The following is a 19,194-nucleotide window of genomic DNA, read 5'->3' as shown; positions in this document are numbered from 1 at the left end:
TGCTGTTCCGCGGTTTGGGATTGTTTTAATTTGATCAGCTGAAAATGTCCGATCCGCTTTTGTTATTTGTTTGTTTTAGTTGGTGTTGTCTCATGACCGGTTGTGTAACAGCCCTGGAGAATTGAGTATGTGTCCTGTCCTTCTGTTACTCATGTGCATATTGGGACCATTGTCCACCAATCAGATTGTTCAGTTTACCACACTGGGCAAAACTTGTTTAAAAAAAGATTCATTCTGCTAAATGAACAGGGTTCTATCAGAGTTTACATAGGGTTCTGTAGTCTATACACAGTAAGTTTCTATATACAGTTATATTGCCACCACAAGCACACTGGAGGAAATCCTTTCGTAACGTTGGCAATCGCTGTCAGCAATCTGTCAGCAATCACCACTGCGACCAGAGAATTTAGGGCATACTTAAAGACGGCCAGATCCAGCAGAACAGCAAGGTTATATTCTAACCTGCATCTCTGTTTCAAGGCTGCCCTGTGTCAGTACAGCATGTTACTTCATCATCACAGGCATCAACACCCTCAGGTTCAGTCGGTTACAAAGTGGTCAGGGAATGACCGGAAAAGGGATGACCTGAGCCGGAGCCTGTGCCAGCCTGCCTTCCACCACCTCTCCTCATCCTCTCTCCTTCCCTCCCTCCCTCGTGTCCTTGTCTCTCGTTTCCTTCCAGACAAAGCCATAGTTCATTCCTTTCTCCTCCATACAAAAGAGCCCTTCAGCACCTGGGCTTAGTGACTGGAATCTGGGCCCCTTCCTCAAAGAGGAGTGTGTGCCAGTGTGTGTGTGTGTGTGTTCATATGCTTATTTCTGTGTGTGTGTGTGTGTGTGTGTGTGTCTAAGTGTATTCATTCACGGATGTCTGTTTGTGCTGCGCTGGTCTGTTCCTGCTCAATGACTAATCAATAGCAGCAAAGTTGTGCAATTTTGCAGTGCAACACCCCCTAAAGGAAAATGTTGACCTGACCAAGCTAAAACCTGCTGGTGACTGAGCAGATAGGGGATCTAGGGGTGTAGTATTCCCCCACCCAGGGCAAGTGCAAGTCGCAACCTTGCGAGAGGGGTGAAGGGGGTGGGGGGCGATCTCTGAACTAACAACAATGTCACTCGCCATTGTGCAAGTCACCACAGCGTTTTTGTAGGCAACAGGTGTTGACTCTGCAGGGGCTAAGGTCGCGGCGCAGTCTTGCGACCCTGCATGCCGACAGGACTGTGTTTGTGTACTGGGGCGTGTGCTACACAATGTGTTTGCAGTCTTTGTTGTATTTTTATCATGTTTTCTCTCACCTTTTGTGTATTCACCTTATTTCAGTTGAGACCAGGTTTCCTGCAGGCCTGCTCAGGTGATTGCACACCCGAAACACACAAACTCTTTTTCGGCCCCTCGTGATTTGCTGTCGCTCTGACTGGCTGTCTCTGGGCTGCCGGGCTGAGGAACAGACCCAAGAGGGGTTTGTGTCTCTTGAGTGCTGACCTCATTCTCAGCCTCGGCCAATCCTCTGGGACATATTAATGATTTTATTTGCACTTGCTCTCGCTCTCACTCTCTCACTGTCACACTCTCTCTCTCTCTCTCTCTCTCGAAAAGGGACTAAATGTATAAATATTTATAAATACAGACTACATGCCATCATGACAGAACCGAGCATTATCTATATAGTTGTGTTTCTGTGCCTGTCTGTCTGACTGTCTCTCTCTCATACTGTGAGTGTAATGTGTTGTAGCCTCTCTAACATGGTTGTTTTTCTCCAGCTGAACACAGAACAACGTCTAAACGGAATTTGGAACACTAATGTCTGCCAGTGCCGTCTGTTCTCATGGCTCCAGGCAAGCGCTGTGGTGTTCCTGCTCTGTTTTCCGTACAGCTATTCATGTTTCGCCGCTACGTTTGGTCTGACATGTTTTATGGCTCTCTCGTGATTTCCTGTACAGCCGCTGTGTACGCTAAGAGTTTCCTACACTGTGACATGTGTGACACTGGGATGTTCGTGGAAATCTGTTTGTGCTGAAGGTTGCCCTCTAGAGGGCGCCATTGTCTTATTTCAGATACTTTCACCTCAACGCTAACCAAATTCACCTCATCTTTTGCATTTAACTGCAAAACATTTACTGTAGTTTATATCGAATTGTATTTTAATACACTAAATGTATTTCTGGGAGTGCACCAATGATTCTGTACAAACCAATGAGCCATTCAACTCCTGCCGGTTAAGAGCTTTAAAACAGTTCATCTCGCTGTGCACATTTTGCACTCCTGAAGATGGGAATCAATTGAGAATAAGTGTCTAATGGCCTCATTAAGCGTCCATTGAGCTGCAGCTCTGCAGAGTGATGGGACTGGAGCTTGAATGTATCCACCAAGGCAGAAGGGTTACTGGCGGCCAGAGACAACTCTCGCTCTCTCTCGCTCTCTCTCGCTCTCTCTCGCTCTCTCTCGCTCTCTCTCGCTCTCTCTCGCTCTCTCTCGCTCTCTCTCTTTGGGCGGCTGCCAGAACATTCCGGCTGCAGCTGACGTGGTGCAGAAGTCTCCTGAGGTAGGAGGGTGTGAGGAGGAAAGGGCTGTCAGTGAACATGTGGAGCCTGTTAGCTAAGTAGGTATGTATGTGTGTGTGTGAACAAGAGATGAGCAGGAGGAAGGGAGAGGGAGGGAGGAAGATCGTGTGTGTGTGGGTCCTTCTACCATCTACCGGCGTGCTGAAAGAAAGGAGTGGGGGTGTATGTGTCTCTCTCTCTCTACTCCTTCTCTTTGGGAAAACAGACATTACACATACTGTACAACTTACTGTGTTCCTGGAGAACTCAGACATTAAACACCTAGTCAGTGTTGAGTTGGCTTGCCCTGTCTTCATGTGTCTGGTTGTATGCTGTTCCCTCAGGGGATTTTTCTGGATAACTGGTCATGTTTTCAACCCATCAGATGATGTCATCAGGTAAACCAGGTGTTTGCCATGATACGCCTGACGCCCACTTTGAATTACTGGAGAATGTTCCGGAATACAAGGCTGTGGGAAATAGGCAACATTCGTTTCTTCCTTCTGGGGGGGGGGGGGGGGGGGAAGTACACATGACTTCTTTGCTTGAATGCTCAGACAATGTTTGACTGGCTAGATTTGTGTCTGGGGGTTGAAACGGGATTTCCCTGTGTGTGTGTGTGTGTGTGTGTGTGTGAGAGTGAAAAGGAATGAATGTGTGTTCTCTTTTGTTTATTTATAGCTGTGTTTATGTGTGTTTGTGTGTTGTCAGTGTGTGGGAACCGCAGTGTGGGTGGGCCTCCGTTTACAGATTGGGGCTAGATGACAGTCAGGGCACTTTCTGGTCAGGGGCTCTGTTGGGACCCTGCGCTGCCCAACCCAGCCACCCTGTCTCCCACCTCCAACTGGCTGAGGCAGAGAGTAGAAAGCCTTTCAGTTCTGACTTCTATTCTACATTTACATTTAGCAGACGCTCGTATCCAGAGCGACTTACAGTAAGTACAGGGACATTCCCCCCGAGGCAAGTAGGGTGAAGTGCCTTGCCCAAGGACACAACGTCATTTGGCACGGCCGGAAATCGACTGGCAACCTTCAGATTACTAGCCCGCTTCCCTCACCGCTCAGCCACCTGACTATTCTTCTTCTAGTAGAATCTTCTGCCCAGTTGAATCTACTGTCTTGGTCATGAGTAGTGTTGAGGGAAGATGTCCAGATCAGCATTGCGATGGTTTTCTCTCCCTGCCTTACGCATGCAGACAAATGTACGCCCTTCTTAGGGATGAACGTCAACAGTTTCAACAAGGCTTGATGTCCCCGTCTCCTCCATTTCCACCTGCACTTGTCAGGAAACGGCCTCGTGGATGTAAACGCACCGTGGCCAGTAGAATGAACTTGTGCGAGGAAGCTGTTTGACACTATTGAGACTCGGCCCTTGTCGGCCTGCTGTGTGGAGTGAAGGAGGCTCCGAGTCCAGCCGGAGCCTCGCCCCTCGTCTCCGTGGCCACCGTGCCGCATCTCCCAGCAGCCCACCTCCGTTCCACCCTGTTGATTATGGACAGGAAATATTCCTCGCCACGCCGGTTCAGGAACGGTGAACGCGCCGGGCATTGTGACTGCATCCCAACTTTCTGAAATAGTTGCGTGAGTGTCAGACTCTTGAGCACTGTGTGTGTGTGTGTACTTTTATCTGTCAGCTCTCCCTGGACCAAGCAGTGTCAAAAGGCATCAAAACATCATAATATCAGTACCAGAATTGGTGTAAGTGTGGTTATCCTTGACGGGGTGTCATACAGCATTGTTTAGCTGCTCAATTTTTAGTTTAGCTGACAGAGCTAATCCCTTACCTGCACCCCCCTGAGCACCTTGCTGAATGGTGTGTGTTTTGTTCAGGTAGCAAATTCCCCAGTCTGTTGTATTTGAGCTAGCCGCCACCAAGTTAGCCTGTCATTTAGATAATAGTTGTTTTCTCTGTTTGGTGGAACCTCCCTCCAGGCTCTAGTCGCTTCATCGTGGCGTTGGGCCTTTGTGTTTTGGTAGCATGCTTTCAATGGGGCTTACCTTTTAGTATGGTGTGCTAAACCTGACATGTTCAGCTGTGTGTGTGTGTGTGCACGTGCATGTGTGTTATGGCTCTGTTTCATGTTTTCAAAGTGCCCTGTTTATGCTTCAAAAGGATTTCACAGTCAATATTTCTGCTGTTGCTTTGGTGATGTCTCTGTGAAAGGGCATAAATCTCTGCCTGATGGGTTGTGACTGGGGAATTGCCAAAAGTATGAAGAATAAGGTATGACCTTGGGATAGATCATAGATCAAAATACCCTCCAAAAATCATTGGCCAACTGTGTTTCCTCTCCACACAGCGCTGAGATGATATGAGCTGCTCCTGCAAGGGAGAACCACGTGGAACATTCTCTCCATTCCCAACCACAAGGTCCCTCTACGTTTTGAACCGTGTTTGAGGTTCCGAAGTTTTTACAAAGGCCTTGTCCAAGGGTATTCTTTTCCCCCGCGCAGTATGTTCTTGCACCGCTCCACATGTCAGGTTGAGTTTCATAGGAGACACGTCGTGGGTGGACGGGGGAGGAGGGGGGGGGGGGGGGGGGGGACTTTGACACAGTGTTCTCAGAAACACCGTACACCCCTCCCTATGTGCGTTCCCCTCAGTTATTTCTTCTTCTTTTTTTGTTCACCTTCCTTCCCCTCCAGAACAATAAATCTCGCTCTCTTTGCGGTGCGTAACCTGGTGTCGGAGAGAGATTAGCAGGGTCATTTCAGCTTCAGGGGTGGAGGCTTCTCCCGGGGAAACGACCTGGTCAGCCAGCTACTGCCCCGCTCCTGTACTCCTGAAGGCTGAAAGAGTTTGCAGTTTCCTTTGTTTTCAAAGTTTGCAGTCTTCTCGTGCTTTTATGCCTGCTGGACTGCGACGTTTTTGTTTAGGACGTGGTTTAGTGTGATGGAGTGCAGAGAGGGAATTTCTGTGCGTGTGAGGGTGAGGGAAATGTGTTGGTGTTTGTGAACACAAGAAGAATGTGTCCTAAATGCCCCAACGTGCCTTCGCGAGCCGTGTTTGAGATCACGCCAGTTTCCCATGAGGGGCTCAGTTTGTGGTTCACTCTTGTCGGCCTCTGGAACCAGAAGCTAAGACACAAAACACACACCACACACATACAAATACACACAGCACACATACCCAGTGACTGTAGGAGGAACAGATGAAACCGGTGCAGAACATGGCACAAAAGATGGACTGAGTGTCATTGGAAGAGTCTTGGAAAGTCTGTACAGTGTTCTTTATGTGGGTTTTCTTAAGGATAGTGTCAGTCAGTTACTCAGAGGCAAGGAGCTGGAACTCTTGGAAGAGTCAACTTTATACCTGGAACTTTGCTTTGGGATTCTGTTTGTCTGTGGACTTCAACTCACTGAGGGGGGAAATGCTGTAAATAATATGAAGTAGGCTGTAGCTCAAAGGCTGGAGAGATGTTGATAGATGTTGTGGCTGGGACTGAGGTTAGTGTCTTGAGAAAACACAAACATAAATTAGTTGTATTCAGTAATATGAATATTTTGATTTCCAAACCGTTTTAATCTTTTTTCCACACAAGCTCATCGTTTCTAAATGGACAGGATTGCCTCAATGGTGTCGCATGAATAATTCATGTGCAATGAAAGATTGACATGAATTATTGCTCATGGGACTTGTATTCTGAAATATTCATTTGAATGGCTTTCCCAAAAGCTATTGCCCTCGTGACCTACCTCTTATTCATCATGCCCTTCGTTTCCCTCATCTGTTCCACATGTTCAATCTCAATGTCAGGTCTGAGGAAGAAAGAAACTGAATATATAGAGTTTTTTTTTGTCTCATTGTTAATTGACAGCGGGGGCTCATAAGGTTAGTCATAATATTTAACTAGTTTGCTGTTAGGTTGTGGACCCCATTTTCTGGTGTTATCATCCAGTGATAGGTAATCTGACATGGTGTAATTTCATCATTTGGGTGAATTTAAAGGGGGCTGACTCGCCCCTCTGAATGCCTCTGCATTTTGCTGTGTAGTATTTGCTTGTTTAAAGGGCGTGGAGTCGACATTCTTCCTTATACTTTTTTGTATCTTGCCAGAGGTGCTTTGTAGGGGTTAATTTAGCGCTGTTCCGCAACTCCCGCGGAGGCTCGGGGAGTGTAGGGCGCACAGAGGAGTTGTTGTGCTGTTGGCTCCCGCGGAGGCGATGCCCTTTTGTGGAGAGGTCTTGTCACAGCGGACAGACGGCACTCAATCAGGACGCAAAAAAACAAAGAGAAGAATTGCATTAAAAAAGGACCATTCTTTCCCCTGCTGTCAACGAGGGGTGTGGACTGTGGGTGTTTGAGAAGCCCTTTGTTGCCTGGAGAAAGTAGTCCAGAAGAATACGCGCTGGAGACTAGTTGAGGATTTTATGAAAAGTGTTACTGTACGCTGTCAGAGCAGTTGGAGCGCACTGCTACATTTGCCTGCGGAGAAGTCAGCACTCACAGCGTTGATGTTATGCAGTTCATAGACATCGATTCGGATTCTAGAGTTGGATTTTGACCGTTATTTTTGGTTTATCGTGTTACCTGTCTTGTTTATAGATGGTTTAAAACGCCGTGATGGATCTATTACACTAGTTTAAATATCTTGGCAAAAAAAATGTTTTTCTTGTGCCAATATGAACTTTATTGCCGTGTTTAATGGGGAATCTTTGTCAGTCGCTTTTTTGCCTCTAAGTTGCTTTTTGTCAAATTGAAAAGAAAAAATATCGATTTTGGGATCCTTCCTCAAATGATGCCAATGGACAACAAATACGCCAACATGGAGGAAAAACTGCGTATTTTGGAGGACCTTAATATGATGTACATTCGTCAGATTGCCCTCAGTTTACAGGTAAGGTATTCTACCCAAAGGTCCAGCGTCGGGAATGTTAGTATAGTGTCCCAACCCCGCACCTCACACCACACAATCCACTGTCCGGCTTCGTGTTATCGTCAGACTTCCTCAGTGCATTCTGAGTATTTAACATTTCCTGCTCACGTTTGAAAAGCATGGGGTGGCAGGGACACAGTAGCCAAAGTGAAGCATGTGAGACCTGTTAAGGCTCAGACGTCCCAGATAGCAGACTAACAATGAATCAACACTGAATCAATGTCACCTTGCTATCTGGGGTCTATCCTGATGTGTTCAAAGTTAACAGTAGTTGATTAATAATTGATTGAGTCACAGTTTATCCCTAGTTACTGTGTATGGAAAGTACAGTAGTTGACTGAGCGAATGGACAGCTGTTCTTTTGCGTGTAGCGTTCAAGTTTTGAGGGGGGACAACATTTGAATCTGTGTGACAAACAGGTCAGGTTTAATCTCTGGTGTGGTCTCCAGATGGTAGGACTCTCAATGACAGCAAACAGAAAGCAACACCACACGCAAATCTGTCTCGCTCGCTCGCGACCCCGGGTTCACGCACACATATTCCTTACGCAGCTGCACATATGGGATTCATAAGTCCCAGAGGATGTGTGCGTGTTTGTGTGTGAGAGAGAGAAATAGTAGAAAGGGGGGAAAGACAGCTTGTTGTAAGTCCTGCTTATAAAGAGTTTTCCGCCACTATGAGCACACAAATCAGGAAGCGTTTGAGCCTGCAGCCCCACAGCTAACCAGAGACTCCTCTCCAAGAGGATTCCCCACAGCATCCCCCGCTGCTTCGATGAGCAGAGGAAATAGTCGACGCGCCTGAGTGTCTCAGCCAGGAAAGATACATGGTCACTGGGAAATGATACAGCCAGTATCCTAGGCAAAAAAAAAAAACTTATCATGTCTCATCTTTTTCTCCCCACAAACCCGCCACGGAGTGAGAAACTGCATGCGCTGCAGCTGTTGTGTGTTACTGGGCGCATACAGGCAGGGTATCTCTCTCCTTGACGACGGGAATGCCAGTCTAATGCCCGCACCCGGTGTGTCGGGGTGCGGGAGGAGGTGTGGCGCTGTGCTGGTTGGCATCGCCCTGGCCTGTGTTTCTGTGGTTTCTCTTTGTTCTGCCGTTTCAGCTCTTTTTTTTTTTCTTTTTTAAAAGGACGACAGGTGGCGAGTTGGCTGCCGCCGCCTGTGGACGGGCATGCACACGGGGCATGCCAAGCGCATCCTTTGTTTCTGTGTGTGGGTCTGTCTCTGTTTTTCGCTCTCGCTCTCTTTCTCTTTCTTTCTCTCAGTCAGTCAGTCAGTCACTCATTCACACACACACACACACACACACACACACACACACACACACACACACACACACACACACACACACACACACACACTACTGCTCTCTCCTGTCCTTAGGATAAGACACATGGGTGCCCTGCCCTAACCACAGCTGTATCACTCACAGGGACCAGATGGGTCATGCCAGCCCGCCTGCGTCCTAGGCCCCGAACTGAGCACATTTCTACCCTCCTGTGTTCCTGTCTCTGGCATGACCTCCCCCCCCCCCCCCCCCCCCCCGGCTGTCCTAGAACAGGCGACCAAACGCACGCCCACGAGTTTGACTCGGGGGGGAAGGGGGTCGATCAGCCTCCAAGCCAGCCAATTACTCTCACTCTCTGACAGAGCCTCCTTTGACAGCCTGATCTTGTTTACCGCGCCGATCCACCGGAAGGAACAACTGGCGAGTCTGCAGGCTGAATGTACCCTCTATGGCGGGGGATAGACAGCGGTCCTGTCCCCTTCACCCAGAGAAGCTCATACAGTCGTCTGTTTTGAATTTCCCAGTTAGTGTTGCTTGGACAGGATTGGATCGCTCGTTCGTTAGGCTCCTGACTGGGTAATGAATTGATCCGTTTACACGCGGCGGTGTCTGGAAAAGAGCAAACCCCTCTGTCTGTTTCCCCCATTCGCTATCTTTGGAATATCTGTCTCTTTTAATCATCCATCTCTTTCTCCTTCTATCTCTCTCCCTCTCTCTCTCCTTACTGCCATCTACCCATAGTGGATTCTTAAGAAGAGATTCTTTGTATGTGGCAGAACTGTGTTTGCTGCCCACACTACTCCAGGCGTCTAGCTCAAATTCTAGCAGGCAAGTCTACAAACTGGATACATTTAGCCCCCCCAGGTCATGAATATAATGTTCAAGATGTTTCATAAGAGTCCTGTGGCTGATGTGCAGTTATTAGAGTGGAGACCCTTGATGTGCTGTGCTGCTTGTGTAATCCTCCAGTCACATACTGGATGTCTGGGGCTCGAGGTGAAAATTGTTCCCGGCTCAATTTGTCATGCAGGGGCAGCAGTTATGAGTTTTTTTATTTTTTTTTGGTGGTGGTGGTGGTCGGGTAGAACCAGGGAACACGCCCCGAACGGAAGAATGAGGCATTCCATAGCCGACGAAAACCTCTTAGTCAGAGCTCACTGAGTACAGTCACCAGCCTGCACTGAGCTTTTGACGGAAGCCCTTTTTCTACTTTCCGCCTCTTCCTCTGGTTTGTTTTAAGTTTGGGCCAGCCTGTTTGGGATGGGGGGGATACGACCACACTCTTGACTCCCGACTTTTTGTTGTTGTTTTGTTTTCTCCCGCGTCCCGTCAGTTGTCCGTTTTTACAAACCTCGTAAGACGGCCAGTAAAACGCCTCCCTGGTGCCGGCTCTGCCGCGGAACCTTTTGTCTCCGGAATGCAGGAATTCCCAGCCTCACAGTGGTGGATGATGGGAACAGGAAATGACCCGTGTGAAATGAGTAGTCTCCTGCAGAGAGTCAGCATGATGTCACCACACAACATCAGGACACACGCATGAATGAATAAATAAATATACACTGACACACACCCATATCAATCACTGACAGGGGGAAGGAATCTTCATGGTCGAGTTAAAGTTTCCCCTTCCAGATTATAGTTTCTTTTCCTGTTCTAAACCCCACTGGTTTTCCCCCCTGTCCTCTTCCACGACCAGAGGGGCCCTAGATGGACACCCTTGACTATAATTAGCCTGCGGACAGCGTGTTCTGCAGATTTGGATGAGGGAACAAGGTCACGCAGATGGCATGTTTCAGTATGTCCTGCGAGTAAGGAGGGTGCAACATCATACCTACTTTATGTGCCGAGTTGTTTGTAGGCCAGGTTTGAGATGTCACTGACTGCAGCTGTCTGCCTCTTGAGTCCTGAAGGGTGTGTGTGTGTGTGTGTGTCAGCGTGGTTGACCTGGCGAGGTCTCCAGGGGTCCAGACTGGAGCCCAGTGGGATACTGCTCATCTTGTTGCTCCTGACGATGCTATTGTGATGCTGCCGCTGATTGGTGACAGATCACACAGATCTCAGAACAGCAGCCAAGGCCCGGTATGAAGGGATTGAGCTGACCCCAGCGCCCAGTCTATACAACAAGGACCGTACAAGATGACTCCTGATTGTGACAGAAGAACAGACCATTTTTCAAAATGTAAAATAGAAGTTTAAATGTCATGAATGTGGATCCAGTAACAGACCATGTCCCTGTTCAATCAGGTATTAACCCTCTACCATAGTAATATCCAGACCCCTAATTTCTACAGATTTATGCAACAGCATATACAGAGAGCTCTGTTTGTTGTGTTGACTGAATGCGACACCATTGACCAACGAGTCATATAAACTCCATACAATCTATACTGACATCCGAACCTGGAGTGGCCTTGGGATGTTTCTGGCATTGCTGTCGACATGGCGACCAACCTTTTGACCCAGTGACCGTGACTTGTGCGGGGGTCGGGAGGATTGGAGGAGGAATTGTGTTTCACCTCTCGCACGCCCCTAGATCCTAAACATAGCCATGACCTCAGCCCCGGCAAGAGCTCCTAGTCTTCCCTCCAAGCCCAGACAGAGCGTGTCGACGGGCCGCATGCTACAAGCTAATCCCTCTATAAGCCCAGTGGGTCAGTAAACCCATACGGGATCCATTTGGTACCAAATGGTCCGCTGCGAGGACTTACTATGCACTTGGTCTTTTCATTCAATCACACACACACACGCGCACTCACGCACATTAACGCCCACACCCTCTTGCTGTCTCCCTCTACTGTCCCTGTATCCATCCATTCATTCATGTGCAGTCCAGGTCCAGGGTCTCCCTGACTGTGTTGGTTCAGCTGGGATCTTGTTTAGGGAGCCTAAGTTCTCCCAGACCTGCCTGTGGACGCCTGCTCGCAGGAAAGGTGGCCTAACCCTTGCACACACACACACACACACACACACAGGTCTCGAGCAAAGCTGAATACACACCTTTGACTGAGCCCAAAAACATTCCTCCACAACGGGTCACTTCATCATCTCCCCTCAAACGTACGGTAGCTTCCCGCTGAAATGTGTGTGTCTGTGTGTACATCTTACAAAGGACGATGTAAGTTAATATGCAGGATTACAGCGATTACAGGATACAGCTCGCTGAACCGCTGTTCAGTCGCCAGTTACTTGCATGCGAGTATCTGCTCCGGTGCGAGTTCTGTCGTGATGCCGAATCCGTTGAAATGCCTCTGCAACGTTTCTTTGCGTTGCTGTGCCAGCCCCGTGCCCTATGGAGCTGGCACCGGAGGAAGGTGGTGGAGAAAGGGGGCATTGTATCAGGTCACCCACGCCCCTGGCCCCCCCTGGGGTCCCCATTCCCGCCTCCCGGCCCCAGCCCCTGCTGTGGTTAGGAGCTGAATGAGCACTGTGTGTGCAGGAACCAGTGAAAAGCCCCAGCCTGAGCCAGCTTCCTCAAAAAAAAAAACAGCAGGCAGAAGCCAGGAGGGTGGTCAAACAAGACCTGCTCGAACAGCTTCAGGAGTGTGCTCAGTCACCCAGTTAGCGTGGGACCATGGAGAGAGTTATGCAGGCAGCCCTAACTGGAAAGAGTCGAGGGACACATCTAACCAACCTGCTGAGGCCCGACGGTCCGGAAGGTTCCAGAAGCGTCTTTCAGAAAGCACCCCCCCCCCCTAAAAATACCAAAAAATAAACATTTAAATTGCTAAATTAGTCAGTAAAATAACGGGACTAAAATAACTTCTGTTGAATTTATTTATGTGTCATCAACAGCACAAGTCACTAGCCGGTGCCAGTAGAGAAAATGAAAAACGTCATATTCCATCGTAAAATACAACCCATACAAAGAAAACGACTCTGGAGATGCAGCTGGCAGCCATTGCTGTTTTTACAGATGGCTGGCTGACTTTGAACGTATATGAGTGCATGGCTTGTTTGTGGTGTTTGCTCTCGCATGTTTGCTTTGGTATGTGTTCACATAGATGTAATTCGTGTGTGCGCCCCGTTTGGTGCCTTTTGGAGATTAGTGTATTTGGACATGGATGTGAATGCGTTTATGGGATTTTGAGATTTTGACCATGTTTGTTTACTTCTTCTCTGTGCCTGTGCTTTTTCTTATTTCTCTGTTGTGCGCGTAATATATCATTTAAGAAAACCTTGAAACGTTATCATTCTGTTTCTTTAGGAGGTGGTGGTGTAGATTTTTTGGATCAATATTTCATTTTGTGTGTCAAGCCCGCTGAGACGATCTTAAACGGAGTCAGAACATAATATTATTAATGAAACTGAATCTACTCTAGGGTGGTGCCAGCAACCTTGTGACTTTGACACCTGATGTCTTTAGTGTGTGTGTGTTCCTGCCTGCCAGAATGTGTAATCTAATCACACCACAGGCACCCCGGCGCGTGTGTGTGTCCTGGACTTGTAAACAGGTGTTTGCAAACAGCAGGAGGCTTATTTGCTCTCAAGTTTGAGAGTTCCTGTCATTTGGGGCCTGGGTGGATCAGGGATGCTTCACAATGCTTTGAACTGACTACCTCAAATAGACTCGCTTGTTATTCATCATATCTACTATTAACAGCTCCTCGTAAACCTCCCTCTTAATCACTGTTTTCAGGGATGTAAGGAGTTTAATTCCCATACAATTCCACCCTCAGAAAATTGAGCGCTGGGCTAGAAAAGGAGGCCCAATTATTATTCACAGCCACTGAAAGTCGACATAAAAATCAAATCGCTCTTTGTAAATAAGGATCATTCTGTTACACCTCCAGTCCTCAGAGCTGCGGGAGCAGCTGCTGCAATGAATGATGGGTAGATGGATGTCCCCTCCAGGATTGCTAATCCCGTTCCCGAGGGGCATCGGCCAGCCCCAGGGCTTAGGATGGGACTGCAGTCCTGGCTTTGAGTCAGGCAACTAAAAGGGTCCTGTGTTGTTTTGTGGGGCGCTGAGAGACATGGGAAGGCTGTCCCCCCCCCCCCCCCCCCCTCTGCCCAACGATGATGTAAGTGGAACAAACCCTCCAGGAAGGTGATGTCATGCTAATGATCTGGGGTCACCAGCCCGGGGTCACCGTAGGAGAGGGGAGGGGGGGGGGGTGGTGGTGGGGGGAGGGTGTCGAGGCACTGTGTGCCCCCTTTCTGAAGTTGGCTGACTTTGACTTTTGGACGGAAGCCTCTCTCCTCTGGCTGCTCGTCACTGCTGCTCGCTCGTTCCTTCTGTCTGTCCTTTGTTGTCCTCTCTCTCTCTCTCTCTCTCTCTCTGTATCTCTCTTTCTTTCTCTCTCCCCCCCTGCTGTCTCTTTCTCTCTCTCCTTCCACATTCAGTGCCTTAACACCCACTGTCTCTCTCCATCTCTTTTTCACGCCGTTTCTCTCTCTTAAAAACTGTGGAAATGCCCCTGGATACCCCACTGGTTGGCACCAGATTGTGCCATGCTTATTACATTGGTTGGACTGGCAATATAGACAGCTCTGCCCAGTTGAACACCCTGTTGGAGAGGAGAGAATAAGAGAAGGCGAAAAAGAGAGAGAGAGAGAGATGGATGGAGTGAGAGAGAGAGAGAAGTCCTCCGACAGAGAGAGCAGCTGTATGTGTGTCTAATCTTGTCATCACAGGGAGATGTAAAGGTTAAGCCAGATTACCTCAGCACTGGAGGAGGAGGGGGGGGCTTAGACTCCAGCAATCATTTTCATTGGCTCTAGGAGGCACACACGTCATGCTCATTGGTTGAGCGGGACAATTGTCTGATTTGGAGACCCCAGGTTAACCCATGCATAGACAGAATGTCATTGGTCAGTGCACTTGCATGTGAGGCTCACAGTTATGTGACATACAGCCCCAAATGCTTATGAACCTGTGTTGACCACAACGTATTCGAGCGGGAAGGCTTCTTTTCGGAGAAACAGCCCGAGTCACGTTAGCAGCGGATACCCATTTTTAAAGAACAACTCTACTCTCAAAGTGCAAAGCAACTGTTGAAAGCGAGTCAGCGGAGCCAGCCAGCAGGCCGAGACCTGCACAAACTTCCAGGGGGCTGTCAGGAGAGAATGACGGCCGTGTCACTTGACAGCCCCTCCTCCCAGCTGGAGCTCTTTCCTGCTCCCGAAGCGTCCGGGCTGCCCCGGGGAAGGAAGCCGTGCGCATCACGTCTCTCGACTTTTAGACGCCGAGCAACGACCTCTCAGACCGACAACAACACCAGCAGTGTACAAAGGAACAGACGAGGGCAACACAGGAGATGATGGATGAGTAAACGGAAGGAGAGAGAGAGAGAGAGAGAGACAATGAATTAAAAGCAGGGAAAGGGAGCCAGACTTGTGTACGGCGGAGAAGGAAGAGAGCTATGGGGGGCATGCTCAGATAGGAAAAGAGATTTGGTTTGTTTGGGAAAAGTGTTGTTTTTGGTCGGAGTCAGTAGGAAGACGTGGTCTCTGAGGGAGTAGGTAGGAGGGGTCATGTTGGCCAAAGGAATGCACTCACAGGGGTTTCGTCACATTACTAGGCCGTATACTATTCAGAAGACAGAGAGCAGACAGCAACTACACCCATCAATTATTACATTTAATCTTATTTGGAGATCCCAGATAGGGTTTTTAATAATGTATCATGACTCTGTGGTGACCGACTCGAATGAATTACGGACCCGTCGTCCCTTGTTTTCGTTGTGTATTGGAACTGCGTCCCTTGCGTGCGCGCCATCTTGGATTTATTTATGGGTGTTGTTTGTTTGTGGCCCGGTTCCCCAGTACAAGGTGAGCAGCATCTCTCTTGTTGCTAGTCCCAGCTCCTGGAACTCTAATCCTATTTACTGTAAGTTATTTACCGCTCTCTGAGTCACACTGTTATCCAAACCTCTACACCCCCCCCCCCCCCCCCACACACACACACACACAGACAAAGTGTTATGATTTACCTTGATTGTTAGCATAAGAGCATAAGCAACTCTCCCCAGCCCATGATTGAGCAGTAACTCGACACTTAGCGTTGATGGAGCTCGCCTGTTGGGCTACTTGACCGCGCGGACCCCCTGGCTTTCGGCAGAGAGTGTGGGAGCCCGAGTGTAGCTCAAAGTGAAGCGGTTGCCATGACGAACGATCACGGGATGGCCCTCCTCCGTCCGTGGCCTTCAGCGGGAGGTGTAGGGGCTGTATTGACGGAACAGATGGGATGGAGTGCGCCGGGATGTTGCTGCGAGGCCAACCCTGCCCACTCGTCGTCCTCCACCGTCCTCCTACGACTCGCTCTCGAAAACCTCCATCTCCGATCGGTTTTGCATTCCACTTCTCAACTCTGTCTGTAAATAAACACAATCTGCTCTGCTTCTTTGGCGTTTTTTTTTTTTTTTTTTTTACCTCAGATTAACTTTTTTCTCCCGGTCTCCACTTTCCATCCATCATCCTGTCATGTCAGAGAGAGAGAATGGTTGACGCACATCACCTCAGGCAAAATCTGCATGGCTGCTTGTCTCACCATGTCCTGGAACAACATGCTCTGGTTGCAATAAATGAAAAGTACATGACAGTACAGACGTGGGGGGGTATTAGCATGCATATAATTGGTGTTAGTACATCGTAGTTTTACATGTACTTTACTGAAAGACACCTGCCATGCTACAAGACAAAACTTGCAGAGGACAGGCCTAATTCAAACCGTTACAGTTAGTCATTTTTGTGGTCAGCTTCATCTTCTCCGGCTTTATCAGCCCGCAAAATAGTTCCATCCATCACCCGCCGACAGCGCAGCGCGCTCCACTGCACACCAACCAACTAGCTCACAGAAAGCGCCAAATGCTTTACACGTGGCTCAAGAGAGATGTTTTGTTTCTAGAGAGGTCCACTCTGCATACAGGGATAGGCACACAGGTGAGAAGAATGCGCTATGGCCTACAATTAAGTTCGAAACACGCATCGTCCACATGTCCTTGTCTTGTAGTATGTATGTTGGACACATCTCGGTTTGGAAGTTATGCAGACATTGGCGAACAGACCCACTGAACACCGTCATATGGCACACAGCCAGTAAGACTATTTGCCAACTGGTGATTTAAAAACTATTCGCATGAATAATTAGCAGACATTTGGAGAGGCGAAGGACAGACAGTGATAGGCATACTTAGTCGTGGGAGGGAAAGACACGCTGTTTTTCATTCTTTGGACTGCAGACTTTTGCGCTGCCTAAAGGCACAGGATGCCTCCAGCATACAGAGTAGACCCAAGTGACGTTTTAAGTCACGACCAGAAGGGAACTGTTAAAGCATCTTGACAGTGTGTTTTGTGTCATTTGAAAGGTCATTCTCCTGCGTGGGCGATGTAGGCAGTCAGCGAAGGGATTTGACAGTCCCGCTTGCAACCCTACACTCAAAAGTAGCCCACGCGCCAGCCTCCTTTCCATTCGGGGCTCCCGCCTCTTACAGGAGACACTCCGGTTGGTCCTTCTAACGGTCAGTCTACACGCCCCGTACTGGTGCCTGACACCAAGGACTACAGATGACAGCGTGGAGATGAGCCCCGCCAGATGACCGCTACGTTCTACGGTGGACTTGCGCAACCCAATGCTATCCGGTTTGGTCGAATCGAGGAACTTTATTGATGAAATCCATCAGCTAGTATAGGTTCGACGCTGTTATGGGATTTGTGGTTGAACTTCCCATTCGGTCAATGGATTCTGCTGTTGGGGAATATATGAGATCGTTGTAACGGAGTGTGTGGGACCTTATTGCGTAAGAGAGTTGTCCGCTTGGAGAGTTTGGAGTGCTGCGTGCTCTTCACAACGGCAGCATGAATAACTCAACGAATAGACTGGTAAGTTTTATTCTGTGAATCCAGGGCAGTTTTATATGATCAATTATAAGGTAAAGGTGCACAGTCTTCCAGAACAGTGCACAAGAGAAATACATTCCGTTTCGTTTTTCCCAAATGTGCTTCGTCGCTCATTATTACAAATCAAGACACGGGAAGCTTTTGGCAATTCCACGATAGTGGAAAATTCTACGAATGCACTACCGCTGTTGTCATCATCTGTCGTTCCGGTATTGAGAGACCTTGTGGACACTAGCAGGTGCGCCTTCTTCTTGCCAATGCGGGCGCATCGTTGAAATGTCCCTGTATGACATTAGGGAGTTAAGTGATTGCCTTTTTGAAAGTGTGTCTATGTGTGTGTTTGCTTTCATAGTCTGGGCCATGTAATGACATGCATATACAGCTTCACTCTGAAAAGGACTGACTTTAATACATTAGAGCCACATTAACCCTCTCTGAGTGCTGGGTCGGCATTGTTCTGACTGTAAGACCCTGCAGTCGAAGCGCCCCCCCCCCCCACACACACACCCACACCCACACACACACACACTTCTGATGTATTGAGCATGCTTTGATGCTCTTTGACGTTGTCCTTGAAGGTCTGTATGAGCAGTTGAACAATATGGCCACTGTTAGCGGGCATTTCCTGATGGTTCCTTCATCAGCCCTTGTGTGTGTGTGTGTGTGTGTGTGTGTGTGTGGTGTTGGGGGGGGGGGGGGGGGGGCAGGCTTTTCCAGGTGCCTTGTTGTTGTGCCCTGTTGGGGGAGACGGTCAGTCACAGCCAGATCTTTCCATCACTGTCTAATCACACTGCCGTGAAATGACGAGTCATTTCCTCCTACTAGTTCCAGGTAGACCACAATAGTCAACAGCTATGTCATGTAATGCGTAGTATACTATTGCCCCCCCAGCTATAAAGCTGTTTGACGGATCCCCAGGAAGACCAGCAGTGATGCGGATCTGTAGCACGTGGGTCTGAAAGGTCCGAGGTCTGTTTTAAACACGGTCTCTCTCTGTCTGCTGAATCCCCTGACTGGGTTAGGCTAGTCAAATACCTTTACCTTCTCATGTTCTGATTGCCTTTCTTCTCCTAATGACGGGCTCCTTCCTGTCCTGTGTGTGCGTGTGTGAGACAGAGAGAGAGAGTCTGTCTTGCCTTTGGAAGAATACGTTCGTAGCCTACTCGTAGTTTGGTCGGATGCGTGTGACCTTATCAATATTAAGCTAAAAGGGATCGCGACATCAGACAGGGTGATCTTTCCATTTCTGGAATTAGGTCTGCATCTTCGTCTGTCCGCCGCTGCGGGACATGTCCGCCCGCGCACGCACACATCCGCGCACGCACACACACACAGCCCACAGCAAACTAGCCGTGTTGCCTAGTTTACTAAGTCTGAAAAGGTCATAATCCTGTAACCTTCATGTCTGTCGGACGATGTCTGCATCATTGCGGTGAGACTCGCTAGCTATAGTATTCCTCTGACCTACACAATCAATACCAGAGTCACTGCAGACTAGCTGTGTGCATCTCTCTTCTCTCTCTTTGTGTCTCTTTTCCTCTATGTATCTCTTTCTCTTTTTTTGCCGCTCTCTCTCTCTCTCTTTGTCTCTCTGCCGCTTCGTCTGCTTCTCTCTCTGTGTCTCTCTGCCTCTCTCTCTC

General features: G+C 48.6%; 1 protein-coding gene across 3 annotated transcripts in view; it reads left to right on the top strand.

Moving 5' to 3' along the window:
- The first annotated feature begins 6,762 nt into the window (after positions 1-6,762).
- rtkna (rhotekin a) overlaps positions 6,763-19,194 on the top strand; it is a 31,148-nt gene continuing 18,716 nt past the window's right edge. For 2 of the 3 annotated variants that reach the window (XM_067231487.1, XM_067231489.1), the window contains exon 1: positions 6,763-7,378. In XM_067231487.1, coding sequence (XP_067087588.1) covers positions 7,277-7,378 — 102 coding nt within the window. In that variant the 5' untranslated portion in view covers positions 6,763-7,276. Of the gene's footprint in view, positions 7,379-17,482; positions 17,537-19,194 lie in introns of those variants that run through there. The other variant, XM_067231488.1, reaches the window with a different exon arrangement.

The sequence above is a fragment of the Osmerus mordax genome, chromosome 28 (assembly GCF_038355195.1).
Source record: "Osmerus mordax isolate fOsmMor3 chromosome 28, fOsmMor3.pri, whole genome shotgun sequence".
NCBI classification, from domain to species: domain Eukaryota; kingdom Metazoa; phylum Chordata; class Actinopteri; order Osmeriformes; family Osmeridae; genus Osmerus; species Osmerus mordax.
The sequence above is the reverse complement of the archived record's forward strand: the minus strand, read 5'-3'. Positions and strand labels throughout refer to the sequence as shown.